This window comes from Zonotrichia leucophrys, chromosome 4 (assembly GCF_028769735.1).
Source record: "Zonotrichia leucophrys gambelii isolate GWCS_2022_RI chromosome 4, RI_Zleu_2.0, whole genome shotgun sequence".
In the NCBI taxonomy this organism is placed as follows: Eukaryota; Metazoa; Chordata; class Aves; order Passeriformes; family Passerellidae; genus Zonotrichia; species Zonotrichia leucophrys.
The window spans coordinates 19467141-19490144 of NC_088173.1; the positions used below are offsets into that span (position 1 = coordinate 19467141).

The window sequence follows — 23004 nt, forward strand, 5'->3', positions numbered from 1 at the left end:
AAATGATAAACAAATGCCTGCACAGAGTAATTTTACCACTTGTTGCATTAATTTACATTAATCATAAAATCAGAAATATTAATTAGAACTAGGGATAAAACCGTGTTCCTGCCAACATTTTTTCCTGTCTCAAGAAAGATGTAATATTAGCAAATGTACATTACTAATTTTGCTGTTTTGTTATATGAAATAGGAATCTCTTAGAGTTAGTGCATTGCATATAGTTTCAATTTCTATCTAAAATAGGTTTGCACAGCCTTCTGAGCGCATCTTCTTAATAATCTTCTGTATCACCAGCACAGATAGCAAGTAAAGCACTCTCATAATGCCCTGAAGCAAAATGCTGCAAAGAAAAAAAAAAAAAATCAACATTTTGGTGACTATACATTTTCTGAAATTTTTTTTTATTTTGTGTGTGACAAGAACTAGACTATTATGAGGTTCTGTAAAACATTACATTGTTTTCATAAGAATTCTAGGCTGAGATTTTTTTAAAATTTCACTTGCCATGGCCTTTGGTTGCTTGGGCACCTAGAAACCATCTATCTTTGAAAGGCTGGATCAAATCTGTTTATTAATTCTCAAGTTCAATACCAAAAATTCATGACCAATTTCATAAAGTTGCTGCACATCTTGCAGTTGGATTACAGTGACATAAAAATGTAGTGTCGCAGCAAGAGTACTTTTTTTACAATTAAACACATTCAAAGTTTTTTTTTTTAAGATGCAGACCAGGAGTACAAGAGGAACAGGGTTTGTGAAGCACCTGGATACCTAAGCACAAGGATAAAACCAGATATTTACTTTAGTTTTGCACAAAAGTGGTAGCAGCCTAGCCTTACAGATCAACATGAGATAAGATGTTCTCAATTAGTGTGGAAACCATTCATACAAGCTCTTGCTCAGCACACACTGTCATGCCCTGTTTATAAACACATCTTGCATTGGAGAGGGATAAAATCACAGAGAATGAGTTGAGAATTAATTTCGCACTTACTCAAATCAAACTGAGGCACTGAAATTGTGCTATTGTTTTTACACTTTGCTTTTTTGTTTGTTTGGTTTTAAAGCAAATGGCTAAACAGAGTGGTACAGTCTGTGTGATAGCAGTGCTGAATAAATGCAGAAGTTTGTAAAAGCTTACTTTAATGTCATGGAAGAGTGATTTCCCATATCTCTCTTTGTATCGCTGGCGTATGTTCATCAAGTCTATCTCACTCCTGGCAATGAGAATCCTAATAACTGTTTTATTGTGAAACCCAAAGTCCTAAAATGAAAAAAGAAAATGAGAGAAGAAAATACCCATAAAGATATCCTAGATGTTAAAAGAGTCCAAGGGTTTTATTCTACTGAGTTTTCATGTACTCAAATAATAGAATTCGTGTAACTGAGTAACAAGGAGTCCCTCCATGTCAGTGGTTTGTCCATGCACTGAAACTTTTAAAAAAGGAAAATATGACAAACTTTTGTCAGTATTCCTAGGAATTCAGTTTTTGAGTAGCAGTTGACTGTTGTTGTAGTGTCCACTCAAACTATAATGAGGCCAGTAATAAATTTCACAAAAACTGCTGCCTCATGTGAATTCTGTGAGATTTTAAACCATAGCTTTAGAATTTATATTGGTTTTGTTCAGATGTGTTTTATTTTAACTGTTTCTAAATAAATTTTCACAATATAATTCTGTGAGGAATGGGGACATCTAGTGGCAATAAAACGTCAAAAGAAGTTAGCACTTAAAAAATAAAAGAATCTGCAGGAAGCCCTACAAAGAAATATAATTGTCTTCATGTAACATTAATTTATTATTTAAGTTTTAGCCATACTTATTAAATCTCTACAGACAAAAAATTATATAGTAAGAATAATGCACATTGAGTTCTGCACAGCAGGGGGAGTTTCCATGCAAAGAAAAATGTCTTCAATTAAAAAAAAATTGACAGTTACCAGACAGATAGTTTTTAAGGTGTCTAAATACTTAAACTTGTACTTCTACTGCTTAGGCACTTCTGCTGCTTAGTTGCTTAGGCACCACTGCTTTGAAATTTATGTAGGTACAGTTTTAAAACACACAGTCACCCCTTAAAGATTGAAGAGACTGATTTGTAAGTACTGGTTTTAGAATAATCAATCAAACAAAGAAACAAAACCAACAAAATAAGGGAATCTTATGTTTAGGAAACGTGAGGTAGAATGACTACTTACATGAATTGCATTATAAAGCCTGTAAGCAAAGTAGGAAGGCTTGTCACGAATGCAGAGAACTAGGAGGGAAGAATTGCAACAGGTAAACAGAAGATTATTATAAAATACTTTCTTTAGGCTTTGGGCTCCTTGAAATGAAAATCTGGGTAGTGTTGTCCATGCCTCAGGTTAAAATTAAGCTACCAATATTCACTAATACAACCATATTTATAATTTTGAAAGTTTGGTGGTAGATCTTCATTGCTGTTGCTTCAAAAGGCCTATTAAATATCAGTGAATATACTCACATGTTCTATTTGTAGGAATATTTCTATCCTTACTCTATAAATGAAAGATAAATGTACATAGAGCTTGAAACTAGTTTATATACCACCAAAGTCCTGAAAACATAGCTGGTTATTTAATATATGTACAATCAGTTGCAAATGCAGTTATCACACAAAATTTATTATCAAATAAAGTACATACTAGTTGTGCTCAGTCAGAAGCTAGTGCTCCATAGATACATTTTTAGATTTACACTAACAGGGGAAAGTAGTTAAAATATTCTTTTCTAATTTTCTCTGAAAATTTAATTGCATAATATAGGAGATTAAAGTGGATAAAATATCAGAAAAATAGTATTCTTAATGCACAAGAGATAATATACTAGAGTTTATTAAGAGATTGCTGCTAGTAAAAACAATACCTTTACATTACCTATTGCAACCAGTAATTCTTGAAAGTATCCATCATAACATTCATTAATGGCGTCTACTATGTCTTGCCCGGAGATATTTTGGAACTCCTGGAAAACTTGGGGGGGAGGGGTGGAAAAAAGATCTTGTTTTATTCTAGCTCATTCATAATGATCAACTTGCATTTTATGTTTTTTTTTTCTTGCTTCTCCCCAGTACTATAACTATTGAGTTTATTTTTTACCTTCATTATTCTCAGTGTTTCATTATGTTTATATTGCCCAGGTCAGGCAACCTAAATGAGTAGCTTGAAACTTGGCTTCTAGGACATTCCCCCTTGGATTCTTCAGCCTGGAGTATAAAATGAGTGCATGCCACATATCTAGCAACATCTGTTTCTGACACTGGTAAGAGCGTCCTGCTAGTAAGGCACTTCCTTGCTTGGCTTGGCTGCAGCTGGCAAGGCTGTGGAAGGTGGCAGGAGCCAGGAGTGGCGTGACGCGCACGCGCGCTGCAAGGTGCAGACAGGCACACACGCAAACATCCAGGCTGCGCTTTCTCCATTAGGGAAGGAGGAAAATTCTTCTTCTGCTGACTGTAGAACTCATGGAGCACTGCAGTACAGGCAGGGCCCTCAGATCTCAGGAGGAGAGCAGAGCATAGAGCAGGTGTGTTAATCCTGTCATCATCAGCTGAATGAATTTGTTGATCTGTGATAGCAAAGTAGTCCTAAGCTACTGTTGGAGGCTGAAGTAAAAAATACATTGGCTGCACAGTGATAAACTAGTCAGCAGACAGACTGTTTGTCTACTGCAGAGCAGAAACTCAAACTTGCCACCAGGTGAAATGGGTTTATTTTCTACAATGGAAGATTTGGATAAGCTCACATAAATTTCCTGCATTCTGTAGCTATGTCTGATTTCCTGTTTTTAATAAAAATGGCCCTTGTGTTTATGTGTTTATGTGTTTATGTTCATTGCTGGAGAGCAGATGTGAACACTGAAGTGCTCCCACCAAAAATTTCTATGAAACTTCTGGGGAAAAGCTACCACACATTCTAGTTTTCATATGCAAACATTTGTTGAAATGTTTTCCAGCTCTCCCTAAGTGTTTTCCCTCGTAAGAGTTCCTTAAGAAAAATGGATAAAATAGTTAAGAAAAATCTCCCTTATCCTGTTTTATCATGTGTTGACTCAGTGCAGCTGTAACATTTGCCTTTTTTTGGTAATGCATTCTTCTCTGGGTTATTAGGCATCCTGATGCCTGTCTGTTCTGTCTACAGCTGTCAGTAGTCATCGGGCAAAGTTCAGTTTTGCATTACTTCCAAATTGCCATTCACATCAGTGCAAGTCTGAGAGCTGCAACAGTTCACACTTGCTTTCAGGCTAATGTCCTGCTGCACACTGACTGTCTTGGTATGCAAAGCATGGCTTTCTCAGCAAGTCACATTTTTCCTTTACACTCTATATTCAAACAGCTGAACTGCTGGATTACCCATCCACAACTGCTGCTGACTCCTGTTGCAGAGAATCATTTGCAGCATGTTTTTGTGTTCGCCTGACTTCTGCTGGCATGCTTCCCATAGAATCTAATAAATCAGAAAAATGGAAAAAACAAAAAAAGCAAAATATTTAAAGTAAATCCTTAATCACTTTTCAACATTTGTTTTCTGTTATTTTTTTTTTTTTTTAATGTTTGAGAACATCACATCTGAGCATATTTACCATTGCATCCTGAGCAGCTGTAGAAGGGTCTGCATATCCTTCCATCCTTGTTCCCTGAGGGAAAAAAGAGATACATATTCTTCAAAAGTTAAATCCTAAACCACTGTAGGAATATAACGTTCTCTGTGTATGAAGCTGTGTTGAATTTCTTGAGGTAACATATATAGGCCTTTAGGTGGGATCAGTGTTTTGCATGGTTGAATTTGCAAATGTCTTCAAGTTGTCACATTATGTCTTAAATTTCTTTAATGAGAGGAATTCTGGAATAAAAAACAGTCTTGTGAGATGAAAAACTGGGGGAAGTAGATAAACCTATCCCATTTTTAGTCCTATTTTAAATCTTTTACCTGACCACCACAATCCCACCACCATTTTCAGAATTATGGATGTTATATTGTTTACTCTAATATGCAACTCTGAGGGGAAAATAAGGATAGGAGTAACATTTGCCATACTGATTAGTTCTTATCAATATTCATATTACCAGAAAAATCTTTTCTCAATGTATTTTTCTTCCTGCACAAACCATAGAGCAAGCTCATAAAATAATAGAGATTTTGCTTGCTCATAATTGTCTAAAATTAAGATCCAGAGCTAGGAAATGGTTTGACAACTTTGATACATAAACCCCAAAAGAATATTTCTAAAATTCACATACATGCACTAGCTTTTCAGTTACACAAACCAAGCTAAATTCTTTAGTAAACACGCTATGTTCTGAATTATATAGTCAGAAAAAGAAAAGAACATGCTACTTGTGGAATTGCTTTTATAACCATAGTCATCTTCTAAAGATACAAATCAGCCTTGTGTGCAGAACTTGGAAAAATCTGGAGCTCATGTATTTTCTGCCTTAATAATATGTGCTTGAAGCAATTTTGTTTACAATTTACAGTTGTGTTACATATGAAGGGAAGGATTAAAATTAGGTATTGGCTGTCAGCTTGTAGAATGATTTATTTATAGTTCTTTTTTGTTAAAAATGTTAATTTACATGTTAATTAAATGATGAGAATTTCACTAAGTGAAATTTCTAGTAGTAGGATAAATTATCTGAAGGGAATTTGATGAAATGGCTGCATAAAATTACATACACAAGAAAACAAGGGAATAAAGACAGGGCAGTGTACAATAAAATAACTGTACTAATACTCTACATGAGTCAAATGCCCACTTTCTCCAGTAACATTTGTGTAATTATGTTTAAAATTGTAGAAAATTATCATATTTCAGTTAGTACCCAAAAAAAGAGAATTAGAATAAAATCTGTTTGTTTTAGACTAGAATATTAGTTAGCCTGAATTTGAAACTCTTTTATCTCTGTTAATTTCCTTAGAAAGGATCATAACCTATATGATTAATATAATCTGATCTGCTCAGGCTGGACACGAAAACCATAAATACAATACTATAGCAATTGAATAGTTTGCTCTGCATATGTGGAGCATGTTTACTTGTCTCAGTAGTTTGATTTAATAGAAATCAAAGCAGAGGTTTTATGCAAGAAAGCATTGAAGGATGCACTGGAAATGTTCCATGGTTATAGAATTAGAAAGGGTATGTTTTAATGGAATATCACTGAGTTTTAATATAAGCTAATATGCAAGCATGAGTGATTTGACTAACAATCTTCATAACTGAGTCAAGTTGAAATTTCCTACAACTCTTCTTATCTTGAGTGAAATAGCAGATTTTGTTAGCCACAAAATTTCTGATTTTAGGCTTCTTTATCAATACCTAGGGTTTAAGAAAATGAGGAGCAGTAATGTATAATCAGAGATTCTTTTAAATTTGGTTCATTTGACAGGTAAATATGTCCCATGGTTTTAATAATTATGAGAAGTGAGGTTGCTTAAGTAAGGTTGCTCTTCATTTTTAAGCAAGGAAAAGTTTTCATTATTAGGGAAAAAACATCCAGCATGAGAAAAAAAATATTTCTGTTTATAGCTTCTGCTTTTGAAACTTCTGTCTTTTTAACTTCAGTGAAGCCTAATGTTATTTCAAATTTGTGTAAGAAGTTTTTCCTCAGACATACACATATTTAAAAGTACAGATACACCTTATGTATGCTGTAATTCTATGGCAGTCCTTTATTATTTGTTACTCTGGTTTACAAAAAATTCTAAAGATAACAAGCACAGTGACTGCAATGAGAATGACAAGGGTGACACTCTCTTGTATAAACTACAGACTGGTAAAAAACTGCATAAGTTGGTATGTCAAAGTGATACTTCCTTTTCTTCTGGGCTAGCATTTTGTGATTTAGCATATGCAATGGCGCAAAGGGCATTATATTTTAAGCAGTGAACTCTTTAATTCTTTATTTCTTGGTCAAATGTGAATATATCTCTATTTTCACATAATGTTTGACTGGTTTATGATGTTTTCTGATAATGGAGAAAACATATGCTTTTAAAAATGACAGTCACATTTGTTCATGCAAGTAGACACATTTTGAGATGAGACAGATGGAGCAAAGGGTCAGCAGGTGAATACCAAGGGGAATTTATAAAATAATTTGTTTACCTTTGCTTCCATCTGATATCCAAAGTCTAAGTCAGAGTAGATGAAGGAATTCAGTTTCTCTTCATCAGCTTCCCTCCTGTTTCTTGTTTAAAAGTGCAGCCCTATTGAACTAGCTTTAATCACAGTCACCTTAAAATGTAAAACTTATCAAATACTATTGAAAGTAATTATGAATCTTTTGGAAATGTAAGTCACAGTTCTTGTTTTTACAGTACCTGAGCAAGGTTCATGAGTGTATCTCTGAAGTGACCCGAAGTCTCAGAATCAATATCTTGTTGAAGATCAGAATTATATTCTAGGTTAAACCAAAACCATATAATCTTAAATCACAAATGAACATGCTCTGAATAGTACAAATGAAGATTATCAAATAAAGGATAAATAGGCTTAGTCTATTCCAGTATAACCTGGGCAGGTTCTACAAGGACCTGGCTGTGGGGCTGGTGTTGGAGAATTTTGCTCAGACATAGCTTGAAGGAAAAAAGGCCATGAAAATATACAGCTGATGGAAAAGTAAAAGGCAGCTGTAAGCAGCTAATTCTCAAGCCTGTTTCCCAGGCACGTTTCTGTAAACAGCAGAGTTCTCAGGCAGTTTTCTCATAACAGGTAAACATTCTATCTTTGGCTGTTGTGGGAAAGTAAAAGTAAGTTTTGAGAACCATTCTTATCAGGGTGAGAACACAAATCTTGGTTTCAATAACAAATCACAGGTATTGAAAACAAAAATTTGTGACCTATGATGAGCTCAGATTTTGCAATATGTATGAGCTTAATTAACACTGTTATAAAATATGCCTGGTGAATCAATAAACTGGAGTTCGATGCTGATCAATTAAGATGCGTCGTCTCCCTTCACTTCAATAGGCTGGCACATCCATCTGGCCCTGCTGGGGGCCCTCAGCCACTGTCCCCACTGGCCTGCCCACCCCCACATTGCTTCAGCCTTTTGTATGTAGGTGTGGGAGAGGCTGTGGAGAGGGAACCAGGCTGTACTGGTCTGTACTGTATTTTTGTAGTTGTGTTCTTTTGGGTGTGCTAATACCTCCAGAACACACATAGTACAACTGCTACTCTGCACTTGGTAAAACAGCTTACGCATCAGGTAGGCTTCTTTCATCTGGAAGATCTCCATATTTGATCTTGAGGCTAATATGTCAATTAGGCATTTTTCTTCTGTGTCTACTCCCTGTATGGAAAGAAGTAAATATGAAAAGATGTTGTGTAGTAGAAACCCCAATTTTTAGAAGAAAGCAGCGATGTCCTTATTAGAAATAACAAAATAATAGCAGTTTCTGTAGTGTACTTTTGCATAACCTACCTGTTCAAATTACTTTAATATATTTCAAATATATTTCTAAATCTGAATTTCATCATGTACCTTGGCAAGTGGGAAATGAAGCAAGACTAGTGTTGACAGAAACATAATAGGAATAATTTTAGAATTTTAGTAAGAATTGTTGCTTGCTGAAAGAAATCAGATGCAAAGATTGAGCATACATCCCTAGCAAGTGTTCAGGAAATCTGAAGTAGACATGAGCATAGTTATTATGTTGGTCTTCTCTCTTCTTATAATATTTTTTTTAAATATTTTATTTAGGAATGCTATAGTCTGCAATATCTAGTGTAGAACTTTGTATTAAAGTAAAGCATCATGGAGTTCATGCAGTGCTGCAAATCACTGTATTTTCCCAGAGTTTGAATTAATTTTATAAACTTCACTTGTCATAAGATGTGGTGCACTTGCTGCTTTTGACATACACGTGGATAGTGTTAATGAATATTTTGCATTTGGAATAACGGAAGAGCATTAGAGCCCATAGATACACATGGGCTGTTTTTTTTTACCTTGGCCATATGAATCCAGGTCAAAAGAGAGTACTGTAAAAAAATTCAAGTTTGACCCACATTTAGGAAAAATTAAACTTGGCAATTTTGTCAATAATGTTAATGAAAGACATTATTCCTTTGTTAGCAATGATATTTCACAATCCTTTTAATGCCAACTATAATAAAGACATACCAGTACTTCTAAAAATTTATTTAAGTATCTGAAGAACAAGAAAAAACTAGTAACTTTTTTTTTGGGGGGGGGGGCAGAATTCTCAAAATTGGCAAGATAAATCATCTTGCTCAAAGTCTTGTAATCTCTGTCTTGCTTGTGACAGCAGACAGTAGCAAACATCCGTGGAAAGAAAAGGAAAACAATGTTGAACTCTGATATGCCTTCCTGTCTTTTAGGAGTCGGTAATTCAGGAATTTCCTTAGAAGAATTATTATTTTCAATAGCCAGCAATCAGCCTGGTTTCAAAGAATACATTGAAGTCCTCTGTGAATTAAGTTATGCTTTTGGTCTTCACAATGCCCTGTAGGAATGAATTTCACCATTAAATGACCTGATGTTTGAATTTATTTTTTTTTCACAAACTTCGGTTGTGTGAGGATTGCAGTCTCAGATCCAGGGAAGACAAGGAAATATTTCCTTCAAAATGGGAAATCAGTTCTGCTTCAGTGGAGTTACTATTACTTTGTTGTAGGCACACAGTTTGTGGTCATTTGGAGTGGGGCTGTGGCCGAGCCTCATCCCCAGTGGGTGCAGCTGTGAGCAGCAGGTGAGCAGCACTGACAGCAATGAGCCATGGAGTGCCCAGGGCACTGACCAACCACCAAAGGGACACACAGGTGCAGTGCATCAATGAGAGGGTATAAAAGGCTGGGCTGAAGAACAGAAAGCACACACACTTGCAGCCTTCTGAAGTGGAGTGGTGGTACTGTGTATGGGCAGATGCCTGAAGCCTTCAGATGAGGTATGGTGTTACTCTGGGTGAATGCTTAAAGCCTTCTGAACTTGTATGGTGATACTCTGTGTATCATGGCCCTCTTGACTGTGCAGTATGCTGTGCCACTTTGTCACAGAGCAATTTGTAAGTGTTTCTGCAGAGACATCTTCTGCTAAAGAAGTATGGGTTGTTAGAGAGGTGGTGCTTGCTGTGGAAATAAATTTGGTTTCTAGCATACATAAATGCTTGCAAAACCCAGCACCTTATGGTTCCCTGTATAAATCTTTATTCATTTTCTGAGTTTACCCTGGGTGTTAAATGGGCTTTGTATGTTCCATGACAAAGATATTATTTATGCTGATTTTAGCACACTGATGGATAAGCTTGAAATAGCACTGTATTTCTGTTGACTAGTGGTCTAAGTGATAGTATACTACTCCAGTGTACTAACTTTCAGTAGTTTATCAACCAATGAAATGTAAAAAAAAAAAATCATATGTGTTCAGCACTCTAATTAATGACTGCTACTCTAAGCATTCTGAATATAAAGATTACCTTCAAGGCATGCCAAAGCTCATGGGCATCATAGGATGCAGGTGGGTACATCAAGCCAACCATAACTTCTTTAAAGTGATGAGAGAGATTCTCTTTTAGGTCTGTTATCAAATCCTTGAAAAGAAAAAGAGAGTGCGCAGACGGGATTATCTCTATAGTCACACTTTACTAAGACAGCTTAAAAAATTATAAGTGGTTTTCTGCCTAAATGATTCAGGATGAACTGTTAAAGATTAATTTTGGCAAAGATTAAGTAAAATAAAAAAAATTGTTCAAGTAGTACATGCTTGTTTTACTAGTATGAGCAAGATGAGAATAGGTGCACAAGCCAGTAGGCCACAATGGATTGTTGCTTTCAGTTCTTAGAACAGAGAAGAAAATGTAGATGTTTAAGTGCAATTATTACTTAGTCTTGGAAAACTGAATATCACATCAGAGCATCTGCAGCTTCCCTTAATTTATTCCCTGTGTGAATCTGAGAGGCGTAAGCACCTTTGGAAGATCAAGCTCATAAAACACAAGTGGTTTCTTTTGGTTCTTCTTAGTGTTACCATGTGAATAGATTAAGAACAAATAATCTGTATTGCTCCTAGTACATAAAAATATTAGCTTTGGATAGCTGGAAGGTTATGTACTTCAATTCAAGGTTATATTTTACATTTTAAATTAGTTCACTACTTTTGATAGATGCTGGATTAATAACATGGGACCCCTTTTTTCCTCCTCATATTTCTCAGTGCTTTCTTGCCAGATAGCTAAGAAATGGATTAGAGTTTCCTCCCCATCCTCCCCATTCATAGCAGCATCTTTCATAACACTGCAAATGCCAAAAGCTTGTTAACTTACAACTAGTTACTGTTTTTGATTGAGGACACTTGTGGGATCTTTTTTTTTTTAGCATTTTGTGTGCAGCACTAGACACCTGTAACATGTTCTAGTCTGTCTGAATTGAAAGGCATGCCAGAAACAGTTCCCATTATAAACTAGTATATTTCCAGATCTGGTTTTTTTCAGGCCTGTACTTTGATTTTAATATATTTCTGGTTATAATTAATTTAATAGCTAGAGTAGCAATGAAGGAAGACACATGCACATTAAAAATAAAATTTATGATGAAGAAACATGCACAGTCTTTGGTGAATGCACTTTAGATTCATTTGACAGCAACTAAATCACGCAGGGAGTAGAATTTAATTCATTAAGACATTTTACTTCTGACAACATGCCTATGGGAAAATGAATTAATAATACAAATGGATACTACTTAAAAATTACTCCTGCAATCAGAACTAAGGGAAGTATTGGAAAAAAATAAGACAGCTCTAAGTTGTCACTATTATAATTTCCTAATCATCTTTGCTACATGAAATCCTTGGAGCCTAATTGTAAGAAGGAATCTTAAAACTTCTTTGTATTTCTGAATCATGCAGCTAGTTCAGGTCTTTTTAATTTTAATATTTCTCTCCTTATGTGTCTCAGTTTACATTTGTCTAATGAATGGGCCAGGTGGCTGCCATATTGGGCAGACTGAAGTGAAATAAAGAGGGAAAGGATGGGACCGATAGGTTCACCATAAATTGATCTGAGAAGGTTAAAACTGCTGTTGCCATGCCACATCTCTTCTCTGTCCTGTGATGTTTGCCACTCAAACTGGGCTTGCCTAATGGTGCATTTGTTCAATGCAATATAACCAGTGGGACAAATTGCAGCCAGGGAAGTGTGATGTGTGCTAAATTCTTTCAAAGCACAAACTGGTGCAACTCAATGTAAGATACATCACATTCTTGGCAGGTTTTTTTAAGGAACTGTCAAGAGTATCATGATGAATCTTGCACTGTGAAGTGTACCCAGTGCCTAATGAATTCATTTGAATTGAAATTGTGGGTGTATTGGAGTATGTTCCATGTTTTTTAGTGTGTTCTGTAGCCCATTGCTAGAATATGAAAACTGTTTTCTTGCCTTTCCCTTCTATTATTATTCATAGATTTAGACACTGTGATTCTTTAAAAGGACATCTGACATCTTTGTCCTTTTTTTTTCTTCTAGGTCATCAGATCTGTGTCCACCGCCTTTATAGCACTTCATGTTAACTCATATGGCTGAAAGAGGTGTGAATTTAAAGGTGATATGTTTTCATAGGGGCTTACTGATTTTTTTATGTTTTTGTTTTGAAAAGAAGAGCCAGTTAGACTAGTGGTGAGCAAGTCAATAATTGGTCTCTGTAAACATGAAGTAACTGTGTTCCTGAAGGACATTTCCAAGCCTTTATTGTGGTACTGTATTATTTCTAGGTCATCATGTATCAGAGAGTAGAAATAAAAGATAAAAACATGATGCAAAGCTTTAAAATATTTTCCCTTGTTAAAGTGATAGGTCCTGTTGAAACACTGTAGAGAAAATGTTAAAAGAAAACAGCCAGCTGCTATGGAAGGAGTAGAGATGGACTGTCCAATGGTGGAGATAAATGAACACTTGGGAAGAATGGCTTGGGTGCTTCATGTCCCAGGCACCTTTGGGGTAGCTCGATGTACTTTAGTTTGCTATAAGTAACATTAAAACTTAGGAATATTGCATGGCTTAACACTGACCTTGTATGACTTGCATGTGTGATGGTAACCTAATAAATATCTCATAAAAGAAAAAACAGGTTTAATAATTTAGGTGCTGATTTCTATCATTGTCATGGTCTCTGGAAGGTAGATAGCTGTGATTGTCAGTTATTGTTGTGGTCTCTATAAAATATACTTATTCATTCAAGGCTATGTCTAAAATGTCACAATCATTGTGTGTTTCATTTTTTTTAGCAGTCCAAATAAAGTCACTGATCTCCTGGAGATGAGTAACAATACAAAATCAACCCACTACACTGATTAAATCCAGCTCTTTTTCCTCCAGTTCTAGGACAGTAAATGGGTCTTTGAGCTTATTCAGGGGTCAGTGGTTTTGAGGTTTTTTAGTGTAGAGCTGCTACAAAGCTTGTCGCTAGAAAACTTGACCACCCAAACATTCTGCTGGTTAATGAACTGGAGGTGTAAAAGCATCATAAAATGTGGAGTTTTTGAATGAACCATTTCTAGTTAACCCTAATCAAGGGAGATGGCTCTGTGGTAGCATTTGTGCAAACTCATTGTTCTCACTTGTGCTGATAGATTCAATGGCAAGCAGACACTGGCCTGCAAGGAATTTTCCAGTGAACCTTTGGTATTACAGGCTTCAGGAAATGAAGAAAACTGGATTTTGTCCTAGGTGTTTGTCTGCTTTCTTTCAGGGGAAGGGCATGTCTAGTCAACTTAATCAAATAGTATCTAGTTTTACACTGTACTTTTCATGACTTTCACAAGAATTTTGCAAGGGATGTTACTATTGTTTTTGCCCTTGTATAGCTGTAGCAGCTAAGGAAAATGCAGGCACTGCAACTTTCCTAAAGTTATTTGGTTAGCAACAATAGATCTGGAAATAGAATGAGGGTATATATCTCTGTGTATGTTTAAGAACTCAGCAAAAATTCCATTGTTATATATAGTAAATATAGGTAAAATACAGTTTTTTAAAAATAACTTTGTCTTAAATTTTAAACAGTTTTCGAAGATCATACATTTAAGCAGGTAAGATGACTATTGTGCTTAATGTACATATGGGACTATATGGAATGAGGTGTGAGACTGTCAGTGCTTGAGATGTGAACATTAATCATTATGTGAGCAAGGTAAAAGCCTATAACTCTTGTGTGTGGTGTTTTTCTTTGGTTACAATACTATTTTATTATTTATTCCAAAAAAGCACATAAAGGAAGAAAGTCTGTTCAGATATTTTAGGTTGGTCAATAGAGAAGAATGGCCTGTAGAAGAAGGAACTTTCCCCGCTCTTTTCTAACTCTGTGTGGCAGACAACACTTCTGCTGTAGAAATGACAAGGTGATACCCTCGGAGGTATCAATAGCCAATGAGCAGTTGTGTGCCAACCTGTTGTGCCAGCCAGCTGTCTGACAGGCTCGTGGTTCCAGTGAGTGACCTGAGAGAAGGGCTGCCAGCTGCACAGAGGGAAAGAAGCAATAAAAGCACCAAGTGTTTGTCGTACCCTGCCATACATGTCTCTGTATGCCTCGGCAATCATGAGCCGCTGGGAGTTGCAACGCTGAGTTAGGATTTCAATCAACACATCCTTTTCACAACCTGAAAAGGAAATGACACAGGCTCTAAATTAACAAACTGGTGTTAATTATTTATATTTGTGATTGTTCTTGTTTTGTCTAAGAACATTATGCTAATTTTTAGAAAAACTGATCAAGAGACTAATATCCTACTAATATTTGCCAACACCAGTTATATTACTGTGCTTGTGTGTCTTGCACTTGCTTGTGTAATACCATCAAAAGGTGAAGCAGTCTGTTATTACCAGATGCATCATCACCTCTCACCAGCTCAATGCGTTTGAAAGCATCAATAAAACAGCTTTCAAGGATTCAGAATTAGGCCTGGTAGCAGGATTTGTGGCTGAGCCTTGGAAGTAATATTGGTGTGTTCTGTTGATATTGATTGAATTGTCATTTAAGAATTAGGGATCTGTTTTATCAGGATAATAAATTTGTTAGACCATTTGTTGATAAACTCAGTTATAATTTCAGGGGAACTGTATGAAGTTTTAAAAATTATATCTTACTCCATTTTAAAAAGAGCATTTTATTGAAGGCTACCTATGATGGTTTGCTTGATAGGTAGAACTTACTAGTAAACTTCTATAATGAATCAGTATTATTGCTTAAAAATATTATTAGCATATTCAGAAAAGTATTTTTGAGTTTTGAAATTGTTTTTGCATCCAAATGGTTGGGATACTGTACTTAATGATTTCTTTTTACATTTCAGAAAACAGTTATCACTAGGAATCTTTACAGCTTCCGTGGTCTCTCTAGTAAAAACTGCGAATGGTCCAGATATAGGAAATATTATAAAATATAAATATAAAACTTGTGTAGTATCAGCAGAGGGTGACTGAACATCCTCATAAGAATGAATGCCATGTGCAGGATTAAGGGTCAGTCAGTGTCTGTAAAGTATATGGTGATTTTACCTTCTCTGAAGATGAATTATTTATTTTTTCAATTGTCCTTTAAATTACAACTTTGTTCCATGTACTTTGACAGGAAGGTTAAAATTAAGGCTGATGTACTTGTACTTAGAGTATTAGATGAAGAATACAATCTCTACATTTTCATATATTAGCAACATTAAAATATTTCCTATTTTATCAATGTTATCTTAGAAGTACTCTTTGAAGTGTAGGAAGATGTTTAAAACTTTTCATCTGTAGCCAATTTGGTCATAAAGATACTTTAGATTCCCCTTGATGAATAATGCTTATTGTGGTTCACTTGACATTAAATCTGAGTCCTCACATTTTCATTAAAGAAATTGAAAACAGCATGCAAGATTTGGTGCTGTACAATCTTGTGAAAAGCCCAAGGGGTATAAAAGCTCTGAAACAGAGAACAGTTTTAAAGTGAGGAAGACATTTAAGATTTAAAAAAAAAAAATCAAATCTATATCTTGACCCTCAGCAATACCAACAAAGTTCAATAGGAAAAGAAAAAAATCAGAACTGAGAAAAATCCTTTTGTGAACAAAAGATTTTTGGAACTAACACTGAAAGCAAAAACTGAGAAGTTTTTAAGAATTCATTACTGAGAAGGTAATGAATTCTTTAAACTTTCTTCTCCATCTGGTTTTATTTCTTGTGACTGAATAAGAGACTTAGCAGACGTTGGTAACACTTAGTTGTTGAAGTTACAACTCAAATCCTTTCATTTCTTAGCCCTCACTCTAGTGATGCAACACAGAATTCTGTTTTTCTTGTTTTCTCAATGAAGTGTTCATTACTGCAAGTGTTGGTATGGATTTTAGATTAATCTTGATCAACTCTTAGTTCCTGTAAATGCAAACTATTTATTTGGACATCATCAGTGTGTCTTGTGTTTCCTTGAAGACTTTGCAGATAAGCAGTAACAATTTTATGAGTTTATATTTTGCCTAATGCTTTATGAGAGCTTTATGAAAAAGAGGAAATTCGCATTAGAATCAGTCAAGATACTCACAAATTCCCTGTAGGGCTCCTCCTAGCAACTGGGCATCCGTTAAAGGGTTAAAATTTGGAGCAGGAAGAATTGTTCCTTGTGTCTACAAAAGGAAAAAGCAGACTTTGAGGTGTTTAACATTTTTAACATGATATACCTAATTCTGCTGCAAACCAATAATCATAACTTTAAATTTTCTTTGCTTCATGGGGAGCAGGATGTGTGGCTTTTGATTTATGAAACAGAACTTAAGCTTGCAGGTGACCATAGGAAGACAGACTGTTTTGGAGGAAGTTGCCCCTAGTATCAGTTAGGCCTTAATAGGAAAAAAATGGTGGGGGTTTACCTTAAAATGTAAATCCCTTTGCAAACTCATGTAAAAAGTATTATTTTATATTTCAAAGTTAATCTGTGGTATCCATGACAGTTTTCAATATTTATTCATCATGTTATTTCTAATTTGAAAGGACTAACGAGGAAATGATGAATGAGATCCATAGGTTGCTTACAAACCTGGTGATTTATTCAAGCAGTGAAGTTACCTCACTGCCAAGTGAGATAGTTTTGAGCTTGACATGTAGAAGACAATGCAGTTTTTCTAGTTGCTTTAGAACTGATTTAATTATTGTCAGTTCATTCTCAGTGATAGTTTATTTCATGTGTTTTTTCTTATTATTCACAAATTTCTTAGAAAGAATAAAAAGAACTAATTTTAATAGAATCACAGAGCAATACAAACAGAAGAAAATAACTGAGGTTGACAGATACTGAAAGAACCTAGTGAGAGAGTATTGGACTCTGACATCAGGATGACCAGTTTTGAGTCTATGGCCATTTCTGTTGTACTTCTGCAACATCTTTTGCTTCCCTAAGCTCTGGAAAGGATATGGAAATTACCAGTATGATCTCATGATTTCTCTTCTGCATGCCTTAAGATGGCACACTACAGTGATGAGCAGAAATTGCTCCTCATGGCAAAGTTAAATCTACAGAAGTGCCAATTCCATTGTGGCTTTCTTGGTGATGTCAGAAGAAGTTTATGTTCACTGAATATAATTTCTCTAAATACAATATTCTCCATCCCATCCACACGAGTAAAACAAATTGTGACAAAGTAACAGAAATCTTCTTTGGAGCTGAGAAGAGCAGGGACACTTTTGCACTCTAATATTCTTACTATGAGAGCTTTATCCTAATTTCAGATAGTATAAATGAAAGTATTTTTATTGATTTCAGGGAGCTTTTGGTTCCTACCCTTAATGAGCAAAGACTGGGGTAGGTGGCCTACCAACTCTCTATTCAATCTAATAATTCTATAATTTTTTTCTAATAAAGAAATCAACAGTAATGTTTGCAGTAAACATTATTTTAAATAAGTAAACATTATCAAACAACCATTAGTCTCAGTAATGTGGGATTGAGTGATAAAGGAACTTGCATTATGCTTGGGCTGTTGACTTGTTCTGTTAACACTGCGGATAAAAACAGCTGGGTTTTTTTTCCTGATTCTTTTGTCTCTGTTTCACCATGTACTTGCAGTTTGTTTCCTCACCTTGTTCCATCTAGGAACAAGCCATGGGGTCCTTTCTGAGACAACCACTGGCTAAATAAAATATGACTCAGTCCCATGACTGAGTCCAAAGTCTGAACGTATTATTTGGCCAATGCTAAGGCGATGGAATAAATGACTATTGAGTTTCAACTGCTGGTAACAGATTTTTAACTGGTAATAGAATTCAGTTTCCTCACCCCCCACTGTTCACTGTGTGAACAGTGTTTCCACAAAGCTTCATAAGAGATTGCATTCCTCTACCAATATGATTCAAATTCATTATAAAGTTCAAAGTTACAGCTAGGAACAGGTGGATTGAATATTCGCAAATAGACAAATTTTCTGAAGAAAATGGGGGAAATGTCTGTTCTGGAAATGGGGGCAATCACTGAAAGGATGTGAAGAATTGTACAATTTAATTTTGATATCTGGATTCTAGCATCCCTCACAATACATTAATCATTTCGCTGTAGCTCTCATTGCAAGATTAGAATTCAGCACAACAAAGAACATGGCTTTAAAAAAGCATCAGAGGAGAGTAATTTCCAAGAGCAATTTAGCCTTTTTGTGAGTTAGTTTAGACAAACTGCTGTATGTGAACATGGAAAAATGGTTTTCATACTGTCTTTCCTCTGCAGCATCCTAGTGAAGGGGATATGTTTTTCAGGAGGAAAAAAAAAATTTTGCTTTTTTTCTCACAAAGTGTCAAAGCACTTTATAAAGCAAGTAAATCTCCAAAGGTGATTCGGTGATATTTTTTTTTTTTTTTAGTTAAGATCTTTATTCCTCTCTCTAATCTCAGGATACCCTCATGTTCAAAACTGCAGATCTGCCTCTACAGAGGTAGCCCAGGTGGGCACTCTATACATATCTCTGGCTTTGCATATGTTCTTTTAACTCTCCTGTAAGAAACTGATTCAAAATTAAGCTGAGCAGACAGGTTTGTGTGGTGTTGGTGGAATGAACCAGAACAATGAAAAAGATTAGAAAGGGTCGGAAAAATTTATAATGGTTCTGGAAAATGATACTTGGAATTTACCTTCCTTCTCTGCTAAAGCAAGAAAGCTACAGCTTTTTCTGACCAAAGTCATAAGCAGTTCAATAAAAGTATCAGTAAAAGGTGAGGTTGCTTTTATCAAATTATGATGTGCAAACTTCAGGCAATTCAGTCTTGTGATGGAAAAGCATTCTGAAGTACGAACAACCTTTTAATAATATTTATTCAGTAAGTCATTCTGCCGATAACAAGCAATTGAAGTCAGACTCCTTTGTCTGAATATTTCCTATAGGGAATGTCTGCTAAAATAAAATGTTTTCTTTATTAGCTAACCACATGCTAGGAGCTAGCTGTACTTTTGCAAAGATATAATTGGAGTGCAACTTTATTAAATAAAAATTTCATGAGTACTTTGATTTGTTTTGAGTTTATTGTATGTGTTTCATTTAATTTCTATAATATGATACAGTAGTGGAAGGGATACTTCTAAACATAGTAAATGCATTCTCCAAAGCCTTCCATCTCTCCTTGTATATGTATTCAGAGAGGTCACAGATGTTATCTTGTCTCATTTCTGAAAGTTTTACCTGTGGTATTTATTATAGGGTGTTTTTTATATTGTGGTATTTTTTTGTGTGTAATCTCTAATAAGGATGATGCCTTGACTTGCTGAATCTGGCGGGGCTGCTGCTGTTAACAGTTTGTATATCATTGGTGATCTTGAAGGACTCCATCCTATCTGATTGTTCACAGATAAGGTACGTAATTACTGATATGGGTAGCGTAAAATATAAAGAAGATCATCTTAAAGAAGAAAGCACATTTAGAAAGTAATACTTCTGAATTATTTTTATTTTTCTTATGCTTCTGAATTAATGGTATACTCAAAGTTCTGGAATTCCTTGAAAAATATCTCTAAGTCCAAAGTGTACTTCTAGGACATTTTTGGAATCTAGAATAGTGTTTAAGAAGAGTAGAGAAGCAATTAATGCTATGGTCTCACCACTCAGTCCTGTGTAAGCCCTGTTTCCTTGATTGAGGTTTGCTAGAGTGATTTTTCTGCTATTTTGTTGCTCAGTCTCTTCAAAGGAAACTGCAACTGCTCCATGACCAAACTGCTCTTTAAATACCAGCAGCATTCAGGGGAGAATGTTTACATGCAGCTCTGCCTTACATGTCCTCATTCTGTCTGGATGCCTCAGTAGGGAAGTCTGTTCCTAGGATCCAGCCCATAGAAATACCTAATTTTTCTCCCTTTCCATTCCATAATGCATGGGAATTGGAATAAACAGTAAAAATTCACCTAACCTGGGAATCCATCCCAATACTTTTCAGAGAAAGCCTGGAGTCAGGTTTTTCTGTCTTTCCTGGGACTGCTATACTCCCCATTGTCTACAGTTGCTTCTCTGCTTTTTTGTTTCTGTGATGATGGGGAAAAAAAGGCTTTATCAGCATGCCTTTTTATGTTTAGAAGAAGAGGGAATAGAGAGTTGATATTAAAACCATTTATTCTGGAGTATTTTGATGTAATTCAGTGTATCAGAATTAGAAACTTGTGTCCCCTCTGCTCAAGTAGTTCAGTAGCCTAATATGTAATAGTTACATTATATTAAGCTTCATACCATTGCAAACATTTGTCACAGTAAAAAATTCTTATCTATTTGATTTTCTTTATAATGCTATCAAAATATACTGCATTGTTATTGTACATATGATAATTGCCAATTGCAATGACTTTAAAATATTTCTTCTCTAAGTTATTTTATAAGGAAACTGCCATTAGTTTTAGAAAAAATATTATATACAGATGCAGTGTCAATTATTTAAATGTAATTGGTTGCAATAAATCAGTAGAAGAAAAGAAACTGTATTTCTTGTCTTCTCCAACAGAATCTGATCTACTACCTTTTTAAGATGTAGTATTCTTTCTGTCGTCCTTAAATTATCAGGAATAGATTACAAAATCACTGTAACTAAAAGAGGGGAAAAGAAGAAACTAAGAAGAAAGTCTCTTAAGTTCTTAACTGTCTTGCATCTAGTTAAGGATGCAAGATCCCAAATTGCAGAAAACGGAATATATTGCTAATCCTGATTCAATAGCAATCACTTTAGAAAAACAAATATATGCTTTATTTATATAATTTATCAGAAGAAATACTTTACTGGAAAGACTGGAATAATTAGTCAATTATACTTTATATTAAAATAAGAAAGGGAAAAATATTTATTCTTTTGGAAATTCCACATTGATTTGTAAGTTTGTTGGGAATGTATGTGTAAAAAGCCTTTGAAAGGAACAAATCATTATTCATGTCACTAATAACTGAAAGAAAATCATTAGAGAACCTGATGATCAGTATGTCAGGTACAGAGAGAAATTTCATATTTTGTTGTCATGAAATAGTAACTACAACAGTTTCCAGAATGAAGATTTAAAATTTCATTTTCTCTCAAAGAGCACTAGTGAAGCCATTTAATATATTGTACAGCTTTTAGATAGGGAACAATCACTGATAACTCTTCCTGTGTTGTGGCTCTTGTAGAGGTAGCATTTTTTTACTTTAAAATATTTTTCACACTATGAACAAAACAAATTTTTAGATGTGATAAAGCTATTTAGTTACTTTATGCAACTACAGATAGTCTTGTCAAATTAGAACCCCCCCCCAACAGTGGCAGAATTGAGTATCTTCTGAAAAATTCACATTTATATCTTTAATACAGTTGGGTGATAGTATGTAATTTATCTTCTTGTTTAGCAGCTTAGTGCAAACCCACCTAAAGGACCTCACAAGGAGGTTTGCGTTGCTTTTTCTTGAAAGGTCTAGAATCATGAGACAGGAACTGATAATTCTTATTTTAGTTTTTGTTTCAGAGACTTTATATATATATACACATAGGTAACACCAGGATTAGACCTAAATCATTGATAAATTATCTTCCCCTAAGATTAATTTCTAGCAGTGAAGGGAAATGGATACCAACATGTGACAACAACTCAAGAGAAATGAAAAAGTTTGGAAGATTTTAGAGAACAAACAATTATACTCACATAATCTCCACAATACATTTTGCTATGAGTCTTCAAGTTCTGTTGAGATGGAATAGTATCTTCCCTAGATTTAAAGCAAGAGAAAATACAGTTGCTTTGGTTAAATCTTGTTCTGCTTTGGAGATTTGTGAGAAGCCATCCAATCAAACTGACACCAAGTACATTAGGCTCCAAAGTAACAATGAAGCAGAACCTTGGTACCTCGTGTCCTTGGGCTTTTTAGATATACTGTGTGCTTAGTCATTAACCATGCATTGAATAAGTGTGATTATAATGTAAGTAAACAGAGTCATTAGCCCAACACCCTCTATTCTGCTGTGTTGATTTTAGAAATCAGAATTCAGCTAGTCATAGGATGAAGCACTTACCAAAAGGGCTTGTGTTAATGATTTACTCTTCAGATTGGATCTGGCCTAGTTCCTTTTTTCATCCTTGTGCTGAAATTGCTCAGCTCATCACTTGCTCTAGTGTCTATTTGTAGCTGGCATGCACGGGAAGATGCTTTGTAGCCCTTGTATGTCTCCCAGAGTAACCAGGTAGGCTTAGTGGAGCTCTGTGAAAGAGCATCTTTTCATGCAAGTTACAACTTGCAAAATCCTGCAGAGTTGATCAAAAATCCTGTACTGTTGCTTTATCCAAGGACTTACACAGAATCCTAACTATCCAACTGACAGTAAACTAATTCTTCATAGCTAATACCATAGTTTTCTGCTTATTATAACTACTGTAGTAATAAACCATTACTAAAACATGAAGTTTTCTCACACACATCCCCACAAAAGGAATATAAAATAGAGGAACATAAAAATAGAGGTACCAAATCAGTCTGTATCCTCTCCTGCAACTTGAATGGAAGGCATGGGCTACTGCTA

At 35.2% G+C, this 23004-nt stretch overlaps 1 protein-coding gene and 1 long non-coding RNA gene across 3 annotated transcripts in view; one reads left to right on the top strand and one right to left on the bottom strand.

Annotated features, from left to right (window-relative positions):
- Positions 1–274: 274 nt before the first annotated feature.
- On the bottom strand, positions 275–22150 carry ANXA10 (annexin A10). Its single transcript, XM_064712243.1, has 12 exons — positions 22133–22150; positions 16553–16634; positions 14539–14633; positions 10462–10575; positions 8225–8315; positions 7345–7424; positions 4604–4657; positions 4374–4467; positions 2902–2997; positions 2203–2261; positions 1145–1267; positions 275–343 (listed from the first exon to the last, which is right to left on the bottom strand). The coding sequence occupies exons 1-12, from the start codon at positions 22148–22150 to the stop codon at positions 275–277; spliced, it is 975 nt and encodes a 324-aa protein (XP_064568313.1).
- LOC135447309 (uncharacterized) overlaps positions 9860–23004 on the top strand; it is a 45467-nt gene continuing 32322 nt past the window's right edge. For both annotated transcript variants that reach the window (XR_010440062.1, XR_010440061.1), the window contains exons 1-2: positions 9860–9933; positions 12508–12569. This is a non-coding gene — a long non-coding RNA (uncharacterized LOC135447309). The remainder of the gene's footprint in view (positions 9934–12507; positions 12570–23004) is intronic.

Excerpts from the sequence above, each read along its gene's own strand:
- ANXA10 (XM_064712243.1), bottom strand. Across the intron at positions 10,576-14,538 it reads ACAGAGACATGTATGGCAGG|GATTTGATAACAGACCTAAA; the intron begins GTACGACAAACA and ends TTTCTTTTCAAG. Across the intron at positions 1,268-2,202 it reads GGCTTTATAATGCAATTCAT|GACTTTGGGTTTCACAATAA; the intron begins GTAAGTAGTCAT and ends TTTTCATTTTAG.